Raw genomic sequence first — 24,589 nt, 5'->3', positions numbered from 1 at the left:
CAACAGTTTTTTTTTTTTTTTTTTTTTTTTTTTTTTTTTCTAGAGACGGCATCTCACCATAGTGGCAGGCTGTTCTCAAACTCCTAGGCTTAAGTGATCCTCCCAACTCGGCTTCCCAAAGTGCTGGGATTATAGGTGTGAGCCACCACGCCCAGCCTCAATAACCATATTCTTCCTTCCTTCCTTTCTTCCTTCCTTTCTTCCTTCCTTTCTCTTTCTTTCTTCTTTCTTTCTTTCTTTCTTCCTTTCTTCTTTTCTCCCTTTCTTCCCTTTTTTTTTTTTTTTTTTTTTGGGGGCTCACTTTTTGCCCAGGCTGGAGTGCAGTGGCACGATCTCGGCTCACCGCAACCTCCGCCTACCAGGTTCAAGTGATTCTCCTGCCTCAGCCTCCCGAGTAGCTGGGATTACAGGTGCCCACCACCACTCTCAGCTAATTTTTGTTTTCAGTAGAGACTGGGTTCCACCAAGTTGTCCAGGCTGGTCTCAAACTCCCGACCTCAGGTGATCCGCCCGCCTCGGCCTCCCGAAGTGCTAGATTATAGGCGTGAGCCACCGCGCCTCGCAGTAACCGTATTTTCAATTAAAAATTGCTGATTCTTTTAAAAATCTGCTTTTCTCCACCCGTGCTTTGAGGTTTCAGTGAATAACATGGCTGGATTTAATTTATTAGTTGGGCAGACACCTAGCAGAGTGGTACTTGCAGGAAAGGACTTAAAAGGCCTTGAAAAAGGCTCCCTGTAGAAAGGCCAGCTGAGCATGGCATTCCTGTGGAAGGGCTCAGATGTGAGCAGCTCAAGAGCAGACGCCAGGTTCACAAGGATTCCTACCATTCCCTAAGCAAAGTCCATACTCCTACACCTCGACTTTGCCAACATATTCCTTCCAACCAATAGCCGTGCTCCCATTTCTATCTATCCAAATCCTGCCCATCCTTCAGGGTCAAATTCAAAGTGTCCCCTGTCCACGACACCTTCTTTCCTCTCCCCCTGTCCACGCTCAGCTGATCCACTCCCCCCACCCCCACTCTCCTGCAAATGCCACTTGGTTCCTCTAATGTACTAGTTATGATTAATGACTGGCTATATTATTTACATGGCCCTATGCAAGATGAAAACCCAAGGCCCTTGCTAAAAAGTCAGGCTGGTCAACAACGGTGAACCCCGGTCTCTACTAAAAATACAAAAATTAGCCGAGCGGGGTGGCACCTGCCTGTAGTCACAGCTACTCAGGAGGCTGAGGCAGGAGAATCATTTGAACCTGGGAGGCAGAGGTTACAGTGAGCCGAGATCGCGCCACTGCACTCCAGCCTGTGTGATAGACCGAGACTCTGTCTTGAAAAAAAAAAAAGAATTTCAAGGCAGCCACAGCAGAGCATTTCACAAGCACAGGGTCCTTTTAAGCGCAGGACACCCACCTGGGAAGCCAGCCCTGGGAATTATACTTGCAGACTCCAATGGGAAGCTGAAAGTCCACTGGGCAAACACAATCTTTTAAATGCCTATTGGAATCGCCTCCCAGGGAAGCTTCCGAGCTGCTCCCCTCTCCTTCCTTAGCCCTGTTTCAGTGTCCCAGCACCTCTGTGCCTGCTTCTCCACCTTGCTGGAAACTTAGCTGTGTACTCTGCATCCCGAGCCCCCACCAGCCACTCTGACCTATGCCTACTGCCTTCTTCTCTTTGAGTCCTACCTCATTGGGTTCCCTGAGTTGGCCACTGTTCCTTGTAGCACAGGAACAGTGGTCTTTGTAGCACAAAGAATGGGGAAAGATTGATCGGTTATTTTCCTGCAGTACCACTATCCACCTTTTTTTCTGGTTCCTCTTGTTACAGGAAGTTGCCGACATATAACCCTCTCTTTGTCAGCATGTTGATGCAAAAAGATGTGGCCCTAGCACTGTTTACCTGTTATATTTCTACCGTCTGAGTAAGTGGTAATATAACTGCTTACCTGATGCCAGGAATGCTAAGCATACCGTATTATTTAATGCTCTCATTAGTCCTGTGAAGTATGCATTGCTGCTATTCCTTTTACAGAAGGATAAAATGAGATGCAGTGAATTAAGTAACTTGCACGAGGTGATAAAGCTAAGGAGCCCTTACTCTTAGCCACTAGGATGTATTGCCTCTAGAGATAGGCCCCTTGAAGGCAAAGACCATATCTTGGTCTTTAGTGTTCCCTATGTTGCCTCTTTGTGCCCTCAGTCCTAGTGTATTATTAGAGCTATTAAGAACTCTCATTTAGCGGCCAGGTGCGGTGGCTCATGCCTGTAATCCCAGCACTTTGGGAGGCTGAAGCCAGTGGATCACCTGAGGTCAGGAGTTCTAGAGCAGCCTGACCAACATGGTGAAACCCCATCTCTACTAAAAATACAAAAATTAGCTGGGTGTGGTGGGCACCTGTAATCCCAGGTTCTCGGGAGCCTGAGGCAGGAGAATCACTTGAACCCAGAAGATGGCGGTTACAGCGAGCCGAGATCGCGCCACTGCACTCCAGCCTGGGCGACAGAGTGAAACTCCATCTCAAACAAAAAAAGGACTCCCATTTATTAATAGCTTACCATGTGCCAGGCCCTACGCTGAGCATTTTGCAAGTTATCTCACTAACTTTTCAGCTCATCTATATTAGCCAGGTTTTACTGTCCATATTTAACAGATGAAGAAACAAAGGCATAGCCAGATTTAATCTCTAGTTAGGTCACATAGCAAGTAAATAGTGGTACCAGGGTTTGGACTTGGATCTATCCTGATTCTCGATGTAAGCTCCCTGATCAGGTTGCTCCCACACCCCAGCCTCCCACCCATCCAGCCTCTCTTCATCTTACCCTTACCTTCCTGCAAGTATCCATCCTCCCACGCCTCAGTCTCCATTAGAATCTGAATTCTGGCCAGGCGCGGTGGCTCATGCCTGTAATCCCAGCACTTTGGGAGGTCAAGGCAGGCAGATCACCTGAGGTTAGGAGTTCGAGACCAGCCTGGCCAACACAGTGAAACCTATCTCTACTAAAAATACCAAAAATTAGCTGAACGTAGTGGCGGGCGCCTGTACTGTAATCCCAGCTACTCTGGAGGCTGAGACAGGAGAATTGCTTGAACCCAGTGGTGAGATCGTGCCACTGCACTCCAGCCTGGGCAACAAGAGCGAAACTTTGTCTCAAAAAAAAAAAAAATAATAATCTAAATTCTGGAGGCTCAATCTCTTGCTTAACCCACCAAATGATCTCACTGCCTGTTGCATAATCCCAGCACAGGAAGAAAATTGCCCACATTAGCTGCCCTGGCCCTGTGATCTGCACCCTCTCAATTTCAAGGTGTCTCCTTCTACTATTCTAACAAGAACATGAGAGGCAAAGATTGCCCATATCCTCAAGTGTATTCAAGAGATCAGACAACAAAGAGTGAAGAAATGCTACAGCTAAGAGCCATGCCAGATCCAAGCAGAGTAGGAGACTTAGTCTCCTCTTATGGGTCTTCCATTAGCCTCATACATTTTTCCCTCTCAACATCCAAGAAGTCTCATCAAGGTAATCTATGGAGAAGAAGGACCTGTTTGTTGATTTCATTGTTAATCCTTCTGAGGGTCCAGATAAGCCTCTGAAAACCAAGAGAACCCCTCTGTCCTGCCAGTAGCAGCTAGCTAATCTTCGTCCTGTAATTGTTGAATTGTCCACGTGTACACACATGTGCAGGCATCAGATCACACCCACTCAGATAGCTAAGAATTAATTTCACTCCTAATCACAGGATGATTCATCCTATTATTTAATCATCGGTGCTAGTCTTGCCTGGTCAATAGGACGATGAAGTAGTATCAAAACTAATTCACCTAAGAAGTATCTAAAGGAATAGGGATATTGGAGGCCAGGGAAGGAAAACAAGATACAGCACAGATGTCTCTAAACACCTGAAGCATAATATAGAGACCAGGGACTTAGTCTGTATAGTGTTTTAGTTCGTGTAGCTCCTGAGGGCAGAATCTGGGTTTGTTGGTGAGGTTACAAGACAGGCAGGGAGATGTCTTAGTAATCAGTGTGAAGCAACAATGCAACGGGCTGCGGGAGTGGGAGAGAGGCCCTCCTATCTCCAGATCCTCAAGCAGACACCATACACTGGAGGGAAGCTCTGCATTGAGTGATGGGCTGGTCCAGAGCAACCCCGTCAGTGACAGGTTTGGGACCCAATTGTGCTGGGCAGGAGGCAGGTGCTGGAAATCAAGAGTAAATAAGACATGGACAGTGCTATCGTCTGGAGACCCTTCCACCTCAGGGACTGTGCTCCTCAGACTGAGGGCAAGAAGCACAGCTTACACTTCCCTCGTGTGTTCACAATAGTTGTATAGCATCAGACCCAATGGTGAGCACCTGGAAGACAAAAATTATTCCTTCCATTTGTGTTTCCTTAGCACTTAGCACAATGTCCAAGAAACAGTTTTGAAATTAATGAATGTGTCCAGGGAATACCCGATATGTGTCAGTAAATGGATCCATAGAATCTTCAATATTGACTAATTGTTGAAAGGACTCATTCCAATCCCAATAATCTGCATGATGGATAAATAAGTGCCTACATGTAATAAGGTGCAATGAGTTACTTGACTCCAGTGGCCTCTGTGTAACCTTCACTGGTAAGGCTGTGGCTCTTCTGAAAATCTCCATGACCAAGAACATCAATAAGCACAGTACGGGGCTCATTGGAAGAAGATGATTTCACCTGCCATCTTCCTTCTTGTCTGAAGAGTGCCACTCACTCGCCTTGCTTTGAAGACATCAAAGTTTGGTGACAGAAACCAGCAGGAAAGATGGATGTGACTATCTGCATTGACTAGTGTTTTCTCTGAAAAACATTTGACTAGAAACAGTGTAATCATTTACCCTTTATTTACCTTCTAAACCTGAAATAGAGATAACTTTAATACCGGCTGAGTCATCACTAAAGTCAACAAGTCAAAGTGTTTTTTGGAAAAACTGAGATCCAGATATTTTCTATAACTGAAATTATGGGCACAAACTGACTTTTAAATTATTTAATTGTTGACCAAACTCAATACATTTTTCTATTCCTTTCTCTTTTTTGTATTTTATATTTTATTTTCATATCAACAAGAATGAGTTTGAATCAGTTTTCCTTTCTAATATAGCAACATGCAGCCATTTTTTAAAATTATACTTTAAGTTCTAGATTACATGTGCACAACGTGCAGGTTTGTTACATATGTATACATGTGCCATGTTGGTGTGCTGCACCCATCAACTCATCATCTACATTAGGTATTTCTCCTAATGCTATCCCTCCTCCTACCCCCACCCTATGACAGGCCCTGGTGTGTGATGTTCTCCACCCTGTGTCCAAGTGTTCTTATTGTTCAATTCCCACCTATGAGTGAGAGCATGCGGTGTTTGATTTTCTGTCCTTGTGATAGTTTGCTCAGAATGATGGTTTCCAGCTTCATCCATGTCCCTACAAAGGACATGAACTCATCTTTTTTTAATGCAGCCATGTTTTCTATCGTTAAGAATAATGATTTGCTCAATTTAGTGTCTAGCAGGAGATTGGTGTCTAGTAGCCAACCTCCCCAGCTTTTCTTGGGCCCCATATACTTTTGGTTTGGGGTTAATACAGAAATAAAGTGATTGGGCTAAATCCAGGCCCTTCCATTTTCTTGGTGTGTGATGTGGTCAAGTTCCAGAATCTCTCAGCCCTTTTTCCCTCTGTAAAGGAGGAAGGATAAGAATAGTACAGCTCTCATGCCTTTTATGAATAAGTCAGTAACAGGAGCTATGATGATGCTGTTTTCCTGAGGAGGTACTGTTCCAGGCCTGGAAAGCTCAAATCTCCCGATTTCTTTAACTGTGAAGTGATTCTCTTATAAGACAGAATGTTAAGTGAGTGTCAAGGCCACACTAAACAGTATGTAGTTGGAAATCTCCTTCCTATTGTACAAAAGAGAATTGAAGGTTCCCATTGTTTCTTATGTGATGATGAAAAGTTTACTGCAAGGATTGCTGTGTTGGGGCCCATTGCACACATAGGATCACCAGCCCAAAAAAGAACTTCCCTTGAAAGAGAAAAAATATTTGATGAAATGGAAACTTTTTTTTTTTTTCTTTTTTGGAGACGGGGTCTCACTCTGTCGCCCAGGCTGGAGTGCAGTGGTGCGATCTCGGCTCACTGCAACCTCCACCTCCCAGGTTCAAGCGATTCTCCTGCCTCAGCCTCCAGAGTAGCTGGGATTACAGGCGCGCACCACTATGCCTGGCTAATTTTTGTATTTTTAGTAGAGACAGGGTTTCTCCATGTTGGCCAGGCTGGTCTTGAACTCCTGACCTCAGGTGATCCACCCGCCTCTGCCTTCCAAAGTGCCGGGATTACAGGTATGAGTCACTGTGCCCTGCCAGAAACATTTTTTCTATCCTGGGTTTAGATTATGCCTCTTCCCCAGGGCAGGACAAAGGTGCAGCATGAGAGGGCTAGAGCACAAAATTTAAGAAGCAGCAACCCCGAGAGAGAGGCCTCCTTGAAATCTGTACCTTTACCCACTCCCTTGCCCTACTCTAGTCCAGGCCTTACTCTTCCATTTATATGTTCTCAAATGCAATGTCCTTTCTGGGGTTTGGATTTGCAGAGCTAGGTCCTGCTCATGTGGGCAGGGTTGGAGGAAGGTTTGCAGAGCACTTTTTCCACCCTAAAACATGGAGCCATTACTTATGGTCATTTTTGCCACGCTGTGGTTGGGCCCACATCTCCCAACTTTGGCACTGAGTGCAAGGGGCTCTTCCTAATTATGGGTTGATGACTTCCAGGGCACTTGGTGTTAAGTTACCGTCACAAGAAACCAGATGGGTCCTTAGACAAGGGTAACTTGCTTTCATTCACTGGTGCTTTACATTGGAGAAATAAACCCCAATCTGTCTTCACAGGAAATTATGATAATTTGTCTAATGACAGAATGATAATTTCATATATTAGCATAAAGTTCTTTGCTGATCAGACCTTGCTGGACTAAATGAGTCAAGATGAGCTCCTCCAGAGCATGTGGTTCTCATTACTCTGTGTCCAGGCATCTGATAACACGGATAGTAGGTGCTCAATAAATGTTTGTTCATTGAACATATGAATGAAGAAACACACAGTCTTGGAGTGAAATTAATACCCAGTCTATCAGGCCCTTTAAGTAGCAGAAAGGGCAGAGCCATGAACCTGACCTAATGATTTAAAAACCAACCACTGCTGTTTCCTCCCTACAGAAACAAGTCGCCCTTCCGGCTTTTGCTGACAGGCACTTTTTCAGCTTCTGTTTTGTGAGAGACTGGTTTCTAGCTATCACCTTAGCTCTTGCTGCCTGACTGGATATTTCACATCTTTCTAGATCTATCCTTTTCCTCCTACACCCATGTCCACTAATGGAACCAACCTCTGAGAAACTCTGACCCTGAGCTTATGGTGATCTTTCTTGTTGTGGCTCCTGACCTGCAACTATAAACACTGAATTCTGCCTTGGAATAGTTTAAATACATCACCTGCCCTAGTGGCTCCCTGGCAAAGAGTCCTTTTGACAAATTCAGAAACACTGGTGCCATCCTCAGCTGTTGCTCTACTTTGGATGTTTGTCCCTGACACCTCATGTTGAAATTTAATCCCCAGTGTTGGAGGTGGGGCCTAATGGGAGGTGTTCGGGTCATGGAGACAGATCCCTCATGAAGGGCTTGGTGCCATCCTGGTGGAGATGAGTGAATTCCTGCTATATTATTTTCCTTGAGAGCTGGTTGTTAAAAAAAAAAAAAAAAAAAAAAAAAAGGCTGTTCGTCTCCCCTCTCTTTCACCATTTGCTTGTGCACACCAGCTCCTCTTTGCTTTCTGCCATGAGTGGAAACAGCCTGTAGCCCTCACCAGAAGCAGATGCTGGTGTCATGCTTCTTGTACAGCCTGTAGAACCATGAGCCAAATAAACCTCTTTTCTTTATAAATTACCTAGCCTCAGGTATTCCTTTATAGAAACACAAATGGACTAAGACAACCTGCCATCTTGAGACTTCTGCCATCAGCTGCACAAGGGTTGCACCCAGCAAGCACTGCTCGATGCCCTGCTGCCATCTCCTGGAGATTGCTGATCCTCTCCTGCTCCTTAGACTATTGGGCCTCCTCTCCTTAACCAGTTCTAACAAGCCCTTGATATCCTCAACACACTATCAGCCATCATAGTGTGAATGGAATGAGGATTATTTTATTGCTGTGATGTGAACCTCATAGAAAAATGCACAGAAAAGTAACTAAAATAATGCAGCAAAGGACTAGAAAATGGAGGCAATGACTATCTCCTACTGACACGCAAAGAAGCTGGAGCCAGTTGGATCAAACTGACCCAAGATTGCTCATGAGTATATGTATTCAACATGTGAAGATCACTCAGGAGTCCCACACACAACTGGTAAGTGAGAATCCTTTAAAGTTTAAAACTGGTGTCAGCAGGCACAGGGAACTACCCACTGGCACTAATGCTACAGCCATCTTGGAAAACATACCAAAATATCATCTATTTTCTTCCTCATTTCCAGTAAGTAAATGGCAACATTTCTTTCTAAGGAACCTGAAAAAAATCTAAGGAACCATTTTATTCGGCTTGATACCAAAGTTATTTTAGTTTATAAATATTAGGCATACGGAGAAGTTGAGATAAAAGCAAAGATATTCATAAATTACATTTTAAAAGAAGAGTTCTGATAGTGTTCACATATCTAAGCTCCCACAAAAGTCAGCATGAAAGCAGTAGCAGAGGAAAAGAGAAAACAGCTGAGCTGATATCACACAACAGCTAAATGGAAGGGGATAAATTGGCATAGCCAAATAGGCGATTTGACTATAGAAATTAAGAGTTTTAAAAATGTGCAAATCATTAGAATCAATCATTTTACTTCTAAAAATCTATCCTGAAAAAAAGAATCAAAAGCCAGAGATTCCTAAATAAAAAGGTGTGTTGTGGTTTTTGTTTTTGTTTTTGTTTTTTTTTTTGAGACAGAGTTTCCCTCTGTTGCCTAGGCTGGAGTGCAGTGGTACAATCTCCCCTCACTGCAGCCTCCGCCTCCCGGGTTCAAGTGATTCTCCTGCCTTAGCCTCCCAAGTAGCTGAGATTACAGGCATCAAGCACCATGCCCAGCTAATTTTTTGTATTTTTAGTACAGATGGGGTTTCACCATGTTGGCCAGGATGGTCTCTATCTCTTGACCTCGTGATCCACCTGCCTCGGCCTCCCAAAGTGCTGGGATTACAGGTGTAAGCCACAGCGCCTGGCCTGTAAATGTATTTTTAAGTCTACTTAATGACATAGGAAAATATTAAAGTTAAAATGATGGGTGAAAAAATTTTAAAAGCTGTATATGCAATATAATCAAAATTACATTAAAATATTATTTTACATAGAAAAGAGACAAGATATAAATGCACCAAAACATTAACATTGTTTATCTCTGCATGATGAGATTGTGAATGATTTCTTTTTTGAGACAGTCTCATTCTGTTGGCTGGGCTACAGCGCAGTGGCACGATCATAGCTCACTGCAGCCACAGCTTACTCCAGGGCTTATGCGATCATCCTGCCTTCATAGTTGGGATTGCAGGTGTGTGCGACCACACCACACTTTATTCAATTTTTTTTTTTTTTTTTTTGGACAGAGTCTCTCTCTGTCGCCCAGGCTGGAGTGCAGTGGCGAGATCTCGGCTCACTGCAAGCTCCGCTTCCTGGATTCCCACCATTCTCGCGCCTCAGCTTCCCGAGCAGCTGGGACTACAGGTGCCTGCCACCACGCCAGGGTTTCACTGTGTTAGCCAAGATGGTCTTGATCTCCTGACCTCGTGATCCACCCGCGTCGGCCTCCCAAAGTGCTGGGATTACAGGCGTGAGCCACAGCGCCTGGCCTTTTTTTTTTTTTTTTTTTTGAAATGGAGTCTCCCTCTGTTGCCAGGCTGGAGTGCAGTGGTGCCATCTCGGTTCACTGCAGCCTCCATCCTCTGGGTTCAAGTGATTCTCCTGTCTCAGCCTCCCAAGTAGGTGAGACTACAGGCATGTGCCACCACGCCCAGCTAATTTTTGTATTTTTAGTAGAGACAGTGTTTCACCATGTTGGCCAGGATGGGCTCAATCTCCTGACCTCATGATCTGCCCACCTCGGCCTCCCAAAGTGCTGGGATTATGGGTGTGAGCCACCATGCCCAGCCCTTCAATATTTTTAAAGATTATGTAAAGGAAAGCATAGCTTCTACACACAGTTCAGGAATCAGAGCCCTGAGTGAAATGGAGTATAAGGCTGATGGAAGGTTGCCCCTGGCTTTGAGGATCATCTTGCTAAATTACCAGAGTCTGATTTGCATCTGGAAGAGTCATGTTCCCCGTCTCAGAGAGAACCTGGAGTCCCGGCCACACCTTCTGAGCTTCTGTCATTAAGATTCTGTGTGGTGTGTAAGCGGCTGGGAGTAAATGTGAAAACAGTCGGGCCAACTACCTTCTCTGCCCCGTCACCACTCACTTCACTTCCCTCATTCCGATCCTCACCCCAGAAAGTCAATATTAAGCTTCCCTTTGGAGGAGCCCCTCTTCTTTCTTTTTTTTAACCAGTTTTTTTTTGTCTCTGAAGCAGTATCAAACATTAGAACAAATTCACCCACACACAATGATGGCCTCTAAATATTTGAAGATCATGTTGGTCTCCATGAGAGGGTTGCTTTGTTTCAGACTAAACCAAATCAGGTCCTTGTGTGATATTTCCCAAGCCTCTCTTTATCCTGCCAACCCTCCTTGGAGGTCATACTCGGAATTGTCAAGGATCACTTAATAGGCAGTGCCTGGAGTCAACACTGGCCCTGTGTTCTGGCCAGAAAGACACACTATAATTCTGCTGAGTCTGCAAAGAGTGTTCAAGGGGCATTTGTGTCCTTAGCTGCTTGTGCAGCATCTCAGCCTGCAGTGTCGAACTCAAACCCAGAGCTGTGTCAAATGAGTAGCTGTTAGATCAGCACTACCCTCGGCTGCACTTGTGCCCTGGCTGGGGCACTAGGTTACTGGTGCTAATCATGCTCAGCCAGCTAGGAGACTCAGGTCAGTGCCCATCTCTGCTGCCACCTGCAGGGCCCTGGCAGTGAGGTCTGGAGAAGGAAGAGAAGGGGCAGGGAACCCCACACGTTTTGCTGGTCATCTCCCATCCTGGTCCTGCCATGGGAACCCCTTCCTTCCACCTCCATTACCCACTTTAGGCAGAAACATATCTCATTCTTTTTTCTTTTCTCCAAGAATCTTCCCCCAAAATCTTGGCATCTCCTATAGCACATCTGTACCTTTGCTATATCTCTGGGCCTTGTTTTTCCTGTAGGACTCCTCTTGGAAAGCTAATTCCCCCTGACATTAGAGAATTTTATCAAATTGCTGAGTATCCCCCCTTCCCTCTCACAGACCCCACGGCATGCTCAGATCACAGTAGAGACATTTCCTCTGCTGCCAAACTCATGGCACTCTGAGGCTGACCACGTCCACCTCATCCCCTCAGCTGTCTTCTCTTTGCTGCTATTACCATGTTCCAAGCAGACTTTGGAGCATCTCCCCCACAGCAGCATGGACTTTGGCAGATTTCTTGGGGACCAGCGATGTCCTAACCTGTTTGCTTTTCCAGGGCTAATGTTTGCAGGGTTTTTTTTTTTTTTTTTTTTTGAACCAAAGCAGAAATCATCCTGTATCCTTATGCAATTCTTCCGGCAGGCTCCAACAGATAAATAAAGCCCACCACCCTCCATGAGTCTACTTTTCCCAGTAGAGCACCTGGGTTGGTCCCAAAGCCTCCAGCCACCTGCACACCTGCCAGGGCCTCTCTGGGGCAGCCATGAAGTCCCTTGTCCTGCTCCTTTGTTTTGCTCAGCTCTGGGGCTGCCACTCAGCCCCACATGGCCCAGGGCTGATTTATAGACAACCGAACTGCGATGATCCAGAAACTGAGGAAGCAGCTCTGGTGGCTATAGACTACATCAATCAAAACTTTCCTTGGGGATACAAACACACCTTGAACCAGATTGATGAAGTGAAGGTGTGGCCTCGGGTAAGTGGACCTGCTGTGTATGAGCTGAAATAATTTGTATGTGGAACTCAACCAGGTGCCTCAAAAGATCACCATCTCCCAGTGCAAATGAAACCACAGAGGAGTAAATTCTTTGATTTCTTCCCAGGAGTGAGGGAAGGGGCAGGCAGAGACCAAGAGAGGAGACATTCTGTACAGCAGTCATGGGTCTCAGGAGGGAGCTGGGTAGGGTGTGGGGTAGTGTGCAGAAGAAAAAGTGCCTCAATGGTAGTTTGCAGATCACAGGTGGAAAGTGTAACTTGCTGGAAAAACTAGGACCCAAGAAACCAGCTCCTGGTTGCCACGTTACCACTGGCTGAAAATCACATATCTGTCTTTGGTTTGGTTTCTCTCTGACAAAGACTGAGAATGAATAAAACTAGCATCTGGCAGATGCCTACTATATGCCAGACCCATTCACATAGATTATCTCATTTACTCTTTCCCAGTCCTGCCTCCTGGTGCTGTGTGGTGCGTATATTGTTCTTGTCTTACACAAGAGGAAACCAAGGCTCTGTTGTGTGTGTGTGTGTTTGTGTTTTGGTCCAAGATCATATAATTACTAAGTCTTCAGACTGGGATTTGATTCCAGATCTGTGTTCCTTCTTCTATACAAACTGCCTCCCTAAGAGAGTTACCCACATCCCAGAGAGAAGTCTTGGCATAAACAGGATTCACCTCCTCACACGCTAGACAGGAAACCAACACAACCTGAAGCCAGTGACAAGAAAAGTCAAGCTGAAAATATGCCTCGGGGATCAGTAAAGAGATTTGGAGAGGTGGGAAGAAGCTGTCTGTCTACTGCCTGTTTTGAAATTAGATTTTATTTCTGATGAATGACAATTCTTTCAGCAAATATGTATTACAAGCCTTCCTTGGACAAGAACCAGAGATATTAGGTTGAACCATATAAAACTGCCATTTTTCTGTATCTAAAGCAAGCAAATATTGACTGTGTTAATGGTTCGACCTAATACAATGGTGAAAAAGGCATAATATGTGCCCACAAGAGTTTACAATCTAGGTTGGAAAATAAGGTCAACAACAGGAAGCCTGGACCGGCTGACAACTGCCATCCATCTCACAAAGAGACAAAATATTTGAAATCAGGATTGCTCTGGATGGATTTTAAGAGTGCTGCAGCCATATTAAAGCACAATGGTGGTTAGGAGGAAACGCTGATCAATTCAGGGGAAATGAACACGCAACATGCACATCTGAGGGAACAGGAAATAATGAATGGGCATTGTGACTTTCACTAAAGGCAGAGCCTCAGAGTTGGGTTCCTTGAGAAACTCAGGTGTACCCAGTTCCTGCTCTTCAGAGCTGTGGACGCTTTCAGGCAGTCACTCTGCACACACCTGGACATCATAAAAATGCAGAGCTTCTCCCAGGGGAGGAGATGCTGAGACTTCAGGTATTAGTGAGTCAGGCAGAACCAATGAGAGGCAAGCAGAGCTGGGCTGAGAGAAGAAAAGGCATACTTGTACCTTCTGGATTTTTCAGGCTTCGAAGACAGGATACAAAAACAGGTGAACTGACAAGAGCATCTCCAAGGATTGTTGCAAGCTCCCTCATGTCTACACTAGTGATACCCAGTTTCCTGTCAGAGGGAGACTCGCCCTTCCCCATTACCGCCAGCAGGGGGAAGTAGAGAGCGGCATCGTTGCATGCCGGCACCTGCTGCACAAGCCGAGACAAAGGAAAAGCCAAGGACAGCAGCAGCAAAACCCTCTAGGAGAGAAAAGAAAATGGAGGAAGGAAGGAAAATAATAAAAGGAAGAAAGAAAGAAGGAGAGGGAGGGATAGAGGAGACTAAAAAAAAAAGACAACAAGATATTACCCTACACAATCTTATTTTGCAGCTTATCTGAGAAAAATCCAAACCTGGATTTTCCAAAGCAATGCTTGAAGAGTGAACTCTTAAAAATAATAAATAAATAATAAATACAAATAAGCGTTAATACTCATTTGTAGTTTCCAAATAGGGCTCAGAGTGAGGGCTGTGGCTCCATCGACTTGTTCAAGCCCAGGACCTCCTCTGCTTTGCGAGCATCGTCTGGTGCTCCCGTAATCGACAGACGAAGACCAGACAAGCCCTGGTCATTGTCCTGCTCACGGGCCAGTTCAGAGCTAGACGGAGTTGCAGACTGACAATAAGAATGACATTTCCCTCACCTCTCCAAAAGGGGCGTGTGCTCAAGCCCAGTGAGGGCGCACACCGTGGCCCACACCACAGGATCAGGGGAATGGGCTGCTCACGGCTTCACTCTTTGTCTCCACAGCGGCCCTTTGGAGAGATGTTTGAGATTGAAATAGACACCCTGGAGACCACCTGCCATGTGCTGGATCCCACCCCTGTGGCACAATGCAGCGTGAGGCAGCTGAAGGAGCATGTGAGTACCCTTCTTAGGGTGGCTGTGGGTGGTCCTTCGGCCAGCTCCACCGATTCACCCAGCTTCTCAACCTGCCTTCTTGGCTAGCCAGGGTACAGTTTCTAAAATTGCCATTTGTGGCCGAGTGCGCTGGCTCATACCTATGATCCCAGCACTTTGGGAGGCTGAGGCAGGTGGATCACCTGAGGTCAGGAGTTCCAGACCAGCCTGGTCGGCAGGGTGAAACCCCGTCCCTACTAAAAGTACAAAAATTAGCTGGGCGTGGTGATAGGCACCTGTAAATCCCAAGCTACTCAGGAGACTGAGGCAGGAGAATCGCTTGAACCCGGGAGGCAGAGGTTGCAGTGAGCCAAGATCCTGCTATTGCACTCCAGCCTGGGCAACAACAGCGAATTTCTACCTCAAAATAATCATCATCATCATCATAAATAAAATTGCCATTTGATGCCACCTGCCCTGAGGCTGATTTTTACAAGCGTTTAACTATATTGTTGTATCCCTGAAAGCAGAGAGTGCCATGTTTCAGTATTACCCAAAGAAGGCGATTTTGCAAGGGTCACCTTTGACAGCCGTGCCTGGAGGAAGCCTTCCCGGGGTGCGAAGGGGAAGGGCAGCCATCCTCACGTGGGTTTCTTTCTCCAGGCTGTCGAAGGAGACTGTGATTTCCAGTTGTTGAAAGTAAATGGCAAGTTTTCCGTGGCGTACGCAAAATGTGATTCCAGTCCAGGTACAGATGACTATTCTTATTCTTATTTTGTCCTTGTAGAGAAAGTGGGGAAAGGATCTGAATGATTTTCAACCTAAATAGTTCTAGCCGCTTTGTCGGTGACGAAAAGTAGAAGCCAAATTTCCTGGGTTCTGGGATTTTAAAATTGTGTTTTAAGAAGCTGCTCTTGGCCTGGTGCGGTGGCTCATGCCTGTAATCCACCCACCCGAGGCGGGTGGATCACCTGAGGTCAGGAGCTCCAGACCAGTCTGGCTAACATGGTGAAACCCCCATCTCTACTAAAAAATATAAAAATTAGCTGGATGTGGTGGTGCTTGCCTGTAATCCCAGCTACTAGGGAGGCTGGAGCAGGAGAATCGCTTGAACCTGGGAGGCAGAGGTGGCAGTGGGCCGAGATCGCGCCACTGCATTCCAGCCTGGGTGACACAGAGTGAGATCGTCTCAAAAAATACAAAGAAGTTATTGTTATTGGAGGTGAAAATTGCCCCGTGATGATAAGGGCTCCTGCAGAAATGTCAGCATTGCACGAGCTGTTTGAAGGTTTAGTAAGAAGCAGTGAAAGTGCCTGAAGCCATTTGGGGCGTGCCTTAGCCCTTGCTAACCAGCAGAGCTGGGGCGATGCCACGGAGACTGGCTGCCCATATCCGGGTTTCCTCTCTCCGAGCAGACTCGGCCGAAGACGTGCGCAAAGTGTGCCAAGACTGCCCCCTGCTGGCCCCGCTGAACGACACCAGGGTGGTGCATGCCGCGGAAGCTGCCCTGACCGCCTTCAACGCCCAAAACAACGGCTCCAATTTTCAGCTGGAGGAAATTTCCCGGGCTCAACTTGTGGTAAAGACTGAGATTCTTTTGACAGATTGGGCAATTCGGTGGCACTTCGGGAATGTACTCCACGTGGTGGATCGGGAGGGAGGGAAGAACAGGTGCAGGGGCAGGGGATAAGAAAGCAAGGAGAGGGTTGTTTGGAAAGGGAAGAAAGCATCCGAAGGGGTATCACGTCCCTGAGTGTCATGAGGACCCCCAACACCCTCGGCTCCTCCCCCATGCTGAGCCACTGTAACATCCAGCAGCCACAGTTGCAGGCAGGTGCATCCCCACTCCCTCAGTTCCAGCTAAAACCAAAACTCGGTGTCAGCGGGTAGAGGTTCCCACGTCGGCCAGAAGCACTCTCTGTAAATTCGCTGGGCTCCATCATCACCCATCTCTGCTGAACGTCTGCCACAGACTCGTAATTAATACTCACTTGTACTGACGAGCTTATAATGGCAAGATCCTAAAATGCCTTTCGAATCACTGGAGAAAACATCTCATTGTACTGTGGGTGGCTTAGCACATTTGAATGCAACAGAATTCAAATGTTTAAGAAAATGTTTTCTGGATATCAGCCATGGCCATACTTGGAAATACACTAGTATAGATGGCAATTCTATTAATCAGATATGTGATTCTCAGAACATCCCCACCCCAGACTAGACCAAATAACAGATATTTTATTGTGTCCATATGCTGCAACTACTATAAGAAAAAAAAGCTCAAGTGATATCTTCCATATTTTCATCTAAATCTTTTCATTTGAATCTGCTCTATGAAGTAGGTGGAAGAGGTATTAATCTCTTCACTTTCCTACCCTATCTTGGAGTAACCTGAACCTTGGGTCTCAAGTGCAGCCCAAGAGCGAGGGCTGTGGGGAGGAAGGGTTCCCACTCCTATCAGTCTAAGGCTGGCCTTCTGATTCCTGTTTCCTATCTGCAAACTCACGTCCAACCTGAAGGATCCGTGATGGATACTTGCCCCTCCTACAAGGAAGACACAATCCAAATCTCTAAAGCACAAGCACTTCAGAACACAACCCCATAGCGACTGCCCTTTGTAAGCCATTGAGGGACATGCCTTCTGGGACCACGCATGGTCTGCATGAATGGCGCTCCCCGAAGGAGGCTACTTCCCGCTCTCCTTCTCTGCCCTTTTCATTCTAAGTCATGTTTCCTCAAGAGCATTTTCATGTACTCTTCTCAGCCCCTCCCACCTTCTACGTATGTGGAGTTTACAATATCTGGCACTGACTGTGTTGCTAAAGAGGCCACAGAGGCAGCCAACTGCAACCTGCTGGCAAAAAGGGTGAGTGGGCTGGGACCTTGGGGTGTTACCACCCAGACAGAGCTGTTTGTGGAACAGAACATCCTTGGGTAGTTTGTATCTTGGGGCTGCAGACAGAGAATAACAGTGCAAATGCCCGCTCCCTGTGGATCATGTCAGGTCTTTCCTTAGGGTGTCACCCCACCCCTTTAAAAGCCATCACCAAGTCATCTCACCCACTGCAAGCACATGGAGTTAGGAGAAAGACAGAGGCTATTTCCTAATGAAGCCAAGTCAAGTCACGCCCAGCCACTGGGAGTGTGACGTGCACATTTTCTAGGCATATAACTCTGATATGAAACTTTCAAGTCCTTGAGTTGATAATGTACACTTCTAGGATTTTAGTCTAAAGAAATCATCAGTGGCTGGGGTGGTGGCCCATGCCTGTAATTCCAGCACTATGGGAGGCCAAGTTGGGTGGATCATGAGGTCAGGAGCTCGAGACCATCTTGGTTAACACGGTGAAATCCCGTCTCTACTAAAAATACAAAAAAATTAGCCGAGCATGGTGGTGGGCACCTGTAGTCCCAGCTACTCGGGTGGCTGAGGCAGGAGAATGGTGTGAGCCTGGGAGGCGGAGGTTGCAGTGAACTGAGATCGCACCACTGTGCTTCAGCCTGGGCAACAGAGTGAGACTCTGTCTCAAAAAAAGAAATCATCAGTGACATTTGACAGAATATATCTATAAAAATGATTTATTATAGATACAAAGAGACCAAAAGAGAGAGATCTGTATGTCCAACAGGAAGGTGTCATTGAATAATACATGCACATCGGTAAATAGAAAATTGTGCAGATGCTAAAAATTGTGTTTTCAAAGAATAATGAATGATATGAGAAAATGCTATTGTGGCAAGTGAAAAAACACAGGATACAACATCGTATAGTCACAATGATCTCAATTTTTAAATCATATTTAATAGTATTTTAAAATAAGAAAGAAATGCATCAATGTTAACACTCGTTCTTTCTAGGTCACCACCAGAAAGAGATTATGGGTAATCTCTCACTCTCAAAGTATTTCTGTATTTCCGTATTATATATAGAATCATATACGTTCCACAAGCAGAAACCATAACTTTAAGAAAAATGGTTTCTCAAACTAATTTAAGGTTGGAGTGTCAATGAAATTGGGGGAGGATCCATTTTTTAAATCAGTTAAAATAACTCCTCTTTCTCTGTGGGCAGCAATATGGCTTTTGTAAGGCAACACTCAATGAGAAGCTTGGTGGAGAAGAAGTTGCAGTGACCTGCACAGTGTTCCAAACACAGGTAACAGCTCCATGAATATTCTTGCCTGCACCTTCAGAATACAATGACCTCTTCACATTTATGCAGTGCAGTGGTGATGACAGGACATTTGCTCTCCTGCGCTTCCCAGCCTCACAGTATGAAATAAGACTAGGGTATGTGGAATCATCAACAAATGGAAGGATATTTTAGCTATGCCTTTCCCTCCCATGAACTAGTGACTACAGGGAAGAACTACCTTACTGTGTAGTTGACAAAGCCACCTTTTTATTTGTGGGAGGTGGGAGTGGTTTTCTGAGTTGCAGAGACCAGGTGGCCAGATCTACCTGGCAGCCCCCACTGGCTGCAGCTTCAGATGACAAAGAGGGTGGCACTGCTGGGCTAGGGTGAGCCATAGGTGGGGTGCTTTTACTCATGGGACATATGTGTGCAAGTCCACCATCACCAAGGCAATCCTGGCCGGGGCCAGGATAGGCCAGTCACCCCTCCTTGTAACCTTGATGACAATCCCCGGTACTTAGGTAGGTCCTTTCTTGCCAGACTCTTTGCAAATAAGAATGTATAATGTGATGAAATTGGGTACCAGTGCCACCTGGACCTGTGGGTGGTCTTGACTGGGAGGAGGAAGCAAACTAACTGAAGGAAATTGTCCTTTTTCCAGCCCGCGACCTCACAGCCCCAACCAGAAGGTGCCAATGAAGCAGTCCCCACCTCCGTGGTGGATGCAGATGCACCTGCGTCCTCTCCAGTTGGCGCACCTGGACCCCTTCCATCTGGCTCACCCATACACACCCGTGATCACAGTATATATGGGTTTGCGGCAGCTCCCCCAGTGCTCCCGTTGCACCGGGCGCACTACGACCTGCGCCACATCTTCATGGGTGTGGTCTCATTGGGGTCTCCCTCAGGAGAAGCGTTGCACCCCCGGAAAATACGCTCAGTGGTGCAGCCTAGTGTTGGTGCTGCTGCCGGGCCAGTGGTTCCTCCATGTCCGGGGAGGGTCAGACACTTCAAGGTCTAGGCTAGACATGGCAGAGATGAGGAGGTTTGGCACAGAAAACATAGCCACCATTTTGTCCAAGCCTGGGCATGGGTGGGGAGCTTTGTCTGCTGACCACTCAAGTGTCACATGTGATCTACATTAATATCAAGTCTTGAATCCCTACTTCCTGTCATTCCTCACAGGACAGAAGCAGAGGGGATGGTGGTTATGTTTGACAGAAGGCATTAGGTTGACAGTTTGTCATGATTTTGATGGTAAGCCACCATGATTGTGTTCTCTGCCTCTGGCTGACCTTACGAAAACCATTGCAACTGTGACTTTGAAAGGTGCTCTTGCTAAGCTTATATGTGCCTGTTAATAAAAGTGCCTGAAATACCTTCCTTAATAAAGAAGGTTCTAAGCTGAGTGTGGTCATGCTTATTGCCAGCTTCATCCCGGTTCCCCTTACATGCATAGCCTTTTATCCCAACAACCACACAGTGTCCCTAATCAAAACCAAAGTGAAAATAGAACCAAAAGAGAACAAAAACCTGCTGTATTGCCAGATACAGGAAAAAGTGAGACTAGGATCTTCCCACAACTCATAAGATATGACCCTTTTTTTTTTTTTTTGAGACAGAGTCTCACTCTGTCACCCAGGCTGGAGTGCAGTGGCACGATCTCAACTCACTGCAACCTCTGTCTCCCAAGTTCAAACGATTCCCCTGCCTCAGCCTCCTGAGTAGCTGGTACTACAGACGCGCATGACCACACCCAGCTAATTTTTTTGTATTTTAGTAGAGATGGGGTTTCACCACGTTGGCCAGGATGTTCTCCATCTCCTTACCTCGTGATCCATCTGCCTCACCTCCCAAAGTGCTGGAATTACAGGCGTGAGCCACTGCGCCCGGCTTTGACCTTCTCTTAAATCTATACTCTACTTGGCAAGTTTGGCCTCTCTCATGATTTAAACTATCATTCTTACCCAGATAACTGCAACTTAATAGCTCCAGATTGGACCTCCTTCTTGAATTCTAACATTGCATTGCCAAATATCTTCAGGATTTCCTCACTAGAATTGCCTAAAACAGTTTCCTATGTGACTTGTTTCCTCTAAATGATGCACACCTGGAGACAGCATTATTCAAAATGTGCATTATTTTAGAATTGCTTATTCCCAATAATATTAGACAGAATGAGTTATAGAGCTGTTAAATCTGCCACCCTTATAGCACAGTTTTTGTATTAATGCTGCTTTGTCCTTTCTTATGTTATTATTTTACAGAGTATTCTCTCCTAAATTAATAGCATTACATATGTCTCATTTATTTGCCTTCTTAGTGGATTTTAATTATGTCTAACACATGTTTCAAAGTTATTGGATTTCAGGTGCATTTTTCCACACTTGTGTCACTACTACCAATTAAGAATATTTGGTGGACGTTAAGATAATACAAAAATTGTCCAGGCCCAGTGGCTCATGCCTGTAATCTCAGCAGTTTGGGAGGCCGAGGCAGGTGGATCACCTGAGGTTAGGAGTTGGAGACCAGCCTGATCAACATGGTGAAACACTGTCTCTACTAAAAATACAAAAGTTAGCTGGGCATGGTGGCAGGCACCTGTAATCCCAGCTACTCAGGAGGCTGAGGCAGGAGAATTACTTGATCCCAAGAGGCAGAGGTTGCAATGAGCCGAGATGGCGCCACTGCACTCCTGTCTAGGCAACAGAGCAAGACTCAGTCTCAAAAACAAAAAAAAAAGTCTAATAACACCAAACATTAGAATAATTAAATAGCAATAATCAAAATTACTCCTCAAAATTTTGCTGCACATGCAAAAGTGTGGTGCCCATGATATTGACAAAACATGATGGGTTAGTCAGAGTGCAATGTTTTAAGTAAGACTCACAGTGTGCTTGCTTTAAAAATATGCAATCTCAGCCAGGCATGGTGGCAGGTACAGTGGTTCATACCTGTAATCCCAGCACTTGGGAGGCCGAGGCAGGTGAATCACTTGAGCCCAGGAGTTTGAGAGCAGCCTGGACAACACGGCAAAACCCTGTCTCTACAAAATATACAAAAATTAGCCAGGTGTGGTGGCATGCGCCTGTGGGCCCAGCTATTTGGAATATAGGTGGGCAGATCACCTCAGGCCAGGAGGTCAGGACTGTAGTAAGCCAAGATTGCACCACTATCTTTGGCTAATTTTTTTAAAATGTGTAGGATTTAAGTTGTTTCAAAAGGTAAATTATGTATTTTTAATCTTTAAGATTTAAAGCAAGAATACATAACCTCTATGACACGGCACTCAACATCAATTTCCCAAATAATCATTTTTATAAAATATCACTGGTGCTAGCATATACCACTCTCACCACCTCTAGCCCTTTCCCCACCTCTACCCAAAAGCTACCAAGAACCAGTGGGAATATGTGAAATACAATGCTGCCTCATTAGCATTCTTATCACTGTGTGTGTGTGTGTGTGTGCACAGCATTTAGCAGTTGGTGACTTCAACCCTCCTTTCATATGGCCTGCCAAGGCTAACAAAGTTCATAACGTTCATCACAGCACTATTTGAAAGAAAGTAGATTATAAACAATATAAACTTTCTGGCTAGGCGTGGTGGCTCGTGCCTGTAATCCCAGCACTTTGGGAGGCTGAGGCGGGCAGATTAATTGAGGTCAGGAGTTCGAGACCAGCCTGACCAACATGGAGAAACACCCGTCTCTACTAAAAATATAAAATTAGCCGGGTGTGGTGGTACATGCCTGTAATCCCAGCTACTCAGGAGGCTGAGGCAGGAGAATCACTTGAACCCGGGATGCGGAAGTTTTGGTGAGCTGAGATTGTGCCATTGCACTCCAGCCTGGGCAACAAGAGCAAAACTTTGTATAAAAAAAGTAAAAAAGTCTGTACTGGTAGAGGCTGGCTGGTGAAATGATGCTATATTCACTCCATGGACTACTTTGCAGAAATTTAAAATCATGTTAGAAAAAAAGAACAACTCATGTAGGAAAACATTGTTAATATATTTTGAAATGAAAAAAGTGGATTATGAAGTGGTTTAATCCTGATTTTCTAAAATTAATCTACATATATAGACATATTAATATATACATACAGACAGACATAAAAAAAATTGCCAAGTAACAGGAAGAAAAACTAAAATACTAACAGTGATTATATCCGAATTATGGAATAATGGGGAACTGCTTTTCTTTGTTGTATTAATGCTTTTTCTTATTTCCTAAACTTTCTATGATGCTCAAGTTTTACTTTCATTGAAAGATATTTTTATTTTGTTTGTCTAGAATAAGAGTTAGAAAACTTTTTAGTGAAGGACTAGATAGGAAATATCTTTGGTGTTATGGGCCATTGGTCTCTATTTCAATGCAACTCTGCTATTTTAGGAAGAAAGCAGTCATAGCCAATATATAAATGAATAGGCATGGCTGTGTTCCAATAAAACTTTTATTACAAAGTTGGCAGTGAGCTGAATTTGGCCTCTGGCTATAGTTTGCCAGGGTGGCCTAGAACAGTGGAAATAAGGAGAAATAGAGTTGGGGAGAAAATGGCAGTCAAAGAGTAGATCAGTTTCACGTGCAGTTAGGTGCTAGTTTCTGGTGTCAAGCTGGTCAAGCGAGAAAGAAGTAAGGGTGTTGTCTGTACAGAGGATGAATTCATGTGGATAATGACAAGGTGAAGGTGGAGGGCAGAAGTGTAAGCCAGGAGACGAACATGTTAGCAACACAGAGAGGCCAGTAGGTCAGAAGATGGCCCAAACAGGAAGAGGAAAGTGTCTGCAAGCTAGGTGGCATGGTCCTCAAAGAAAAAGGGTTCTTTTGTTTTGTTTTGTTTTTTCGCTCTTGTTGCCCAGGCTGGCATGCAATGACGCTATCTCGGCTCACCACAACCTCTGCCTCCCCGGTTCAAGCAATTGTCCTGCCTCAGTCTCCCAAGCAGCTGGGATTACAGACATGTGCCACCATACCCAGCTAATTTTGTATTTTTAGTAGAGATGGGGTTTCTCCATGTCAGGCTGGTCTTGAACTCCTGACCCCAGGTGATCTGCCCACCTTGACCTCCCAAAATGCTGGGATTACAGGTGTGAGCCACCACACTCAGCCGAGAAAAAAGGTTTTATGTGAGCACAGAGGATTAATAACCTGGAAATAACATTGGGAAATTGGGAGGATACCAATGTTACTAAAAATAAGCATCCATTCCAGAGTTCTTATGGAGAAGTTGTGCTTGAGCAAAAGTGAGACTCGAGTTGAGCACAGAAAGTGACTCAGTTAATAGGGCAGGTAGTCTTTTATTCACTATGGCATGGAAATTTCAGAAGGCATGGTAGAAGGATGGGGGCAAAGGAGGCATACCTGATGGTACAGCAAGTCGAGGAAGAGGAAGCAGAAAGTGAAAAGAGATGATACTGCTGAGAAAGGACAGACCAAAAAAAGGTTCTGTTTGAGGCATATCGAGCTTTCAGGAGCTAGAGTACAGAATGAGTAGGCAGCAGCCTGCCTTGATTGTAGTTTGATGATTCAGGTCAAGACCAGGCCATGGGATTAATGAACTCTCAGGCCCTCAATACAGGAAGCAATGGCAATCTCTGGAGGATGGGAGGCCTTTTCTGAACTGGATAGCTGCCAGCCCCTTTCTGGAATCCCATCTCATCTATAGCCCATACATGGCTATGTTTCCTTAGGTCTCCACTGAGACAAGCCATGGATATAACTGGATTGGGCGATAATGTTTTTATCATCTCCATCTCATCCTCCCTTGCACTTTCCATAGCACCTAGTCCTGACTTTCTTTTTCACTTCTCTACCTCTTGGTACACTGCCTGGAGGAAGGACTCAACAAGGCTTTACAAAATCTATTCCCTCCCCTTCTCCATCTTATTTCCTTTAAATACTATGCTCTAACCAGGTAAGATCACCTACTAGATCTTACTTGAACAAACCTGGGATTTCTTGTTCCTCTGTGACCACATATTACTCCCTGT

General features: G+C 45.3%; 1 protein-coding gene across 3 annotated transcripts; it reads left to right on the top strand.

The window, feature by feature from the left end:
• The first annotated feature begins 11,774 nt into the window (after positions 1-11,774).
• Positions 11,775-20,005, top strand: AHSG (alpha 2-HS glycoprotein). 3 transcript variants are annotated; one of them, XM_023187656.3, is made up of 7 exons: positions 11,775-12,069; positions 14,373-14,483; positions 15,126-15,210; positions 15,875-16,041; positions 17,227-17,328; positions 18,535-18,618; positions 19,259-20,005. In XM_023187656.3, exons 1-7 carry the CDS (start codon positions 11,857-11,859, stop codon positions 19,616-19,618), a joined length of 1,122 nt encoding a protein of 373 aa, XP_023043424.1. In that variant the 5' UTR covers positions 11,775-11,856; the 3' UTR covers positions 19,619-20,005. The 3 variants fall into 3 exon arrangements, with proteins under 3 accessions (XP_023043424.1, XP_023043426.1, XP_023043425.1); XM_023187657.3 differs by having other exon boundaries at positions 11,780-12,069; positions 15,878-16,041; XM_023187658.3 differs by lacking the exon at positions 18,535-18,618 and having other exon boundaries at positions 15,878-16,041.
• The last annotated feature ends 4,584 nt before the right edge of the window (positions 20,006-24,589 follow it).

This window comes from Piliocolobus tephrosceles, chromosome 2, assembly GCF_002776525.5.
Source record: "Piliocolobus tephrosceles isolate RC106 chromosome 2, ASM277652v3, whole genome shotgun sequence".
In the NCBI taxonomy this organism is placed as follows: domain Eukaryota; kingdom Metazoa; phylum Chordata; class Mammalia; order Primates; family Cercopithecidae; genus Piliocolobus; species Piliocolobus tephrosceles.
Note: the sequence above shows the minus strand (reverse complement) of the source record. Positions and strands in the feature narration are given on the sequence as shown.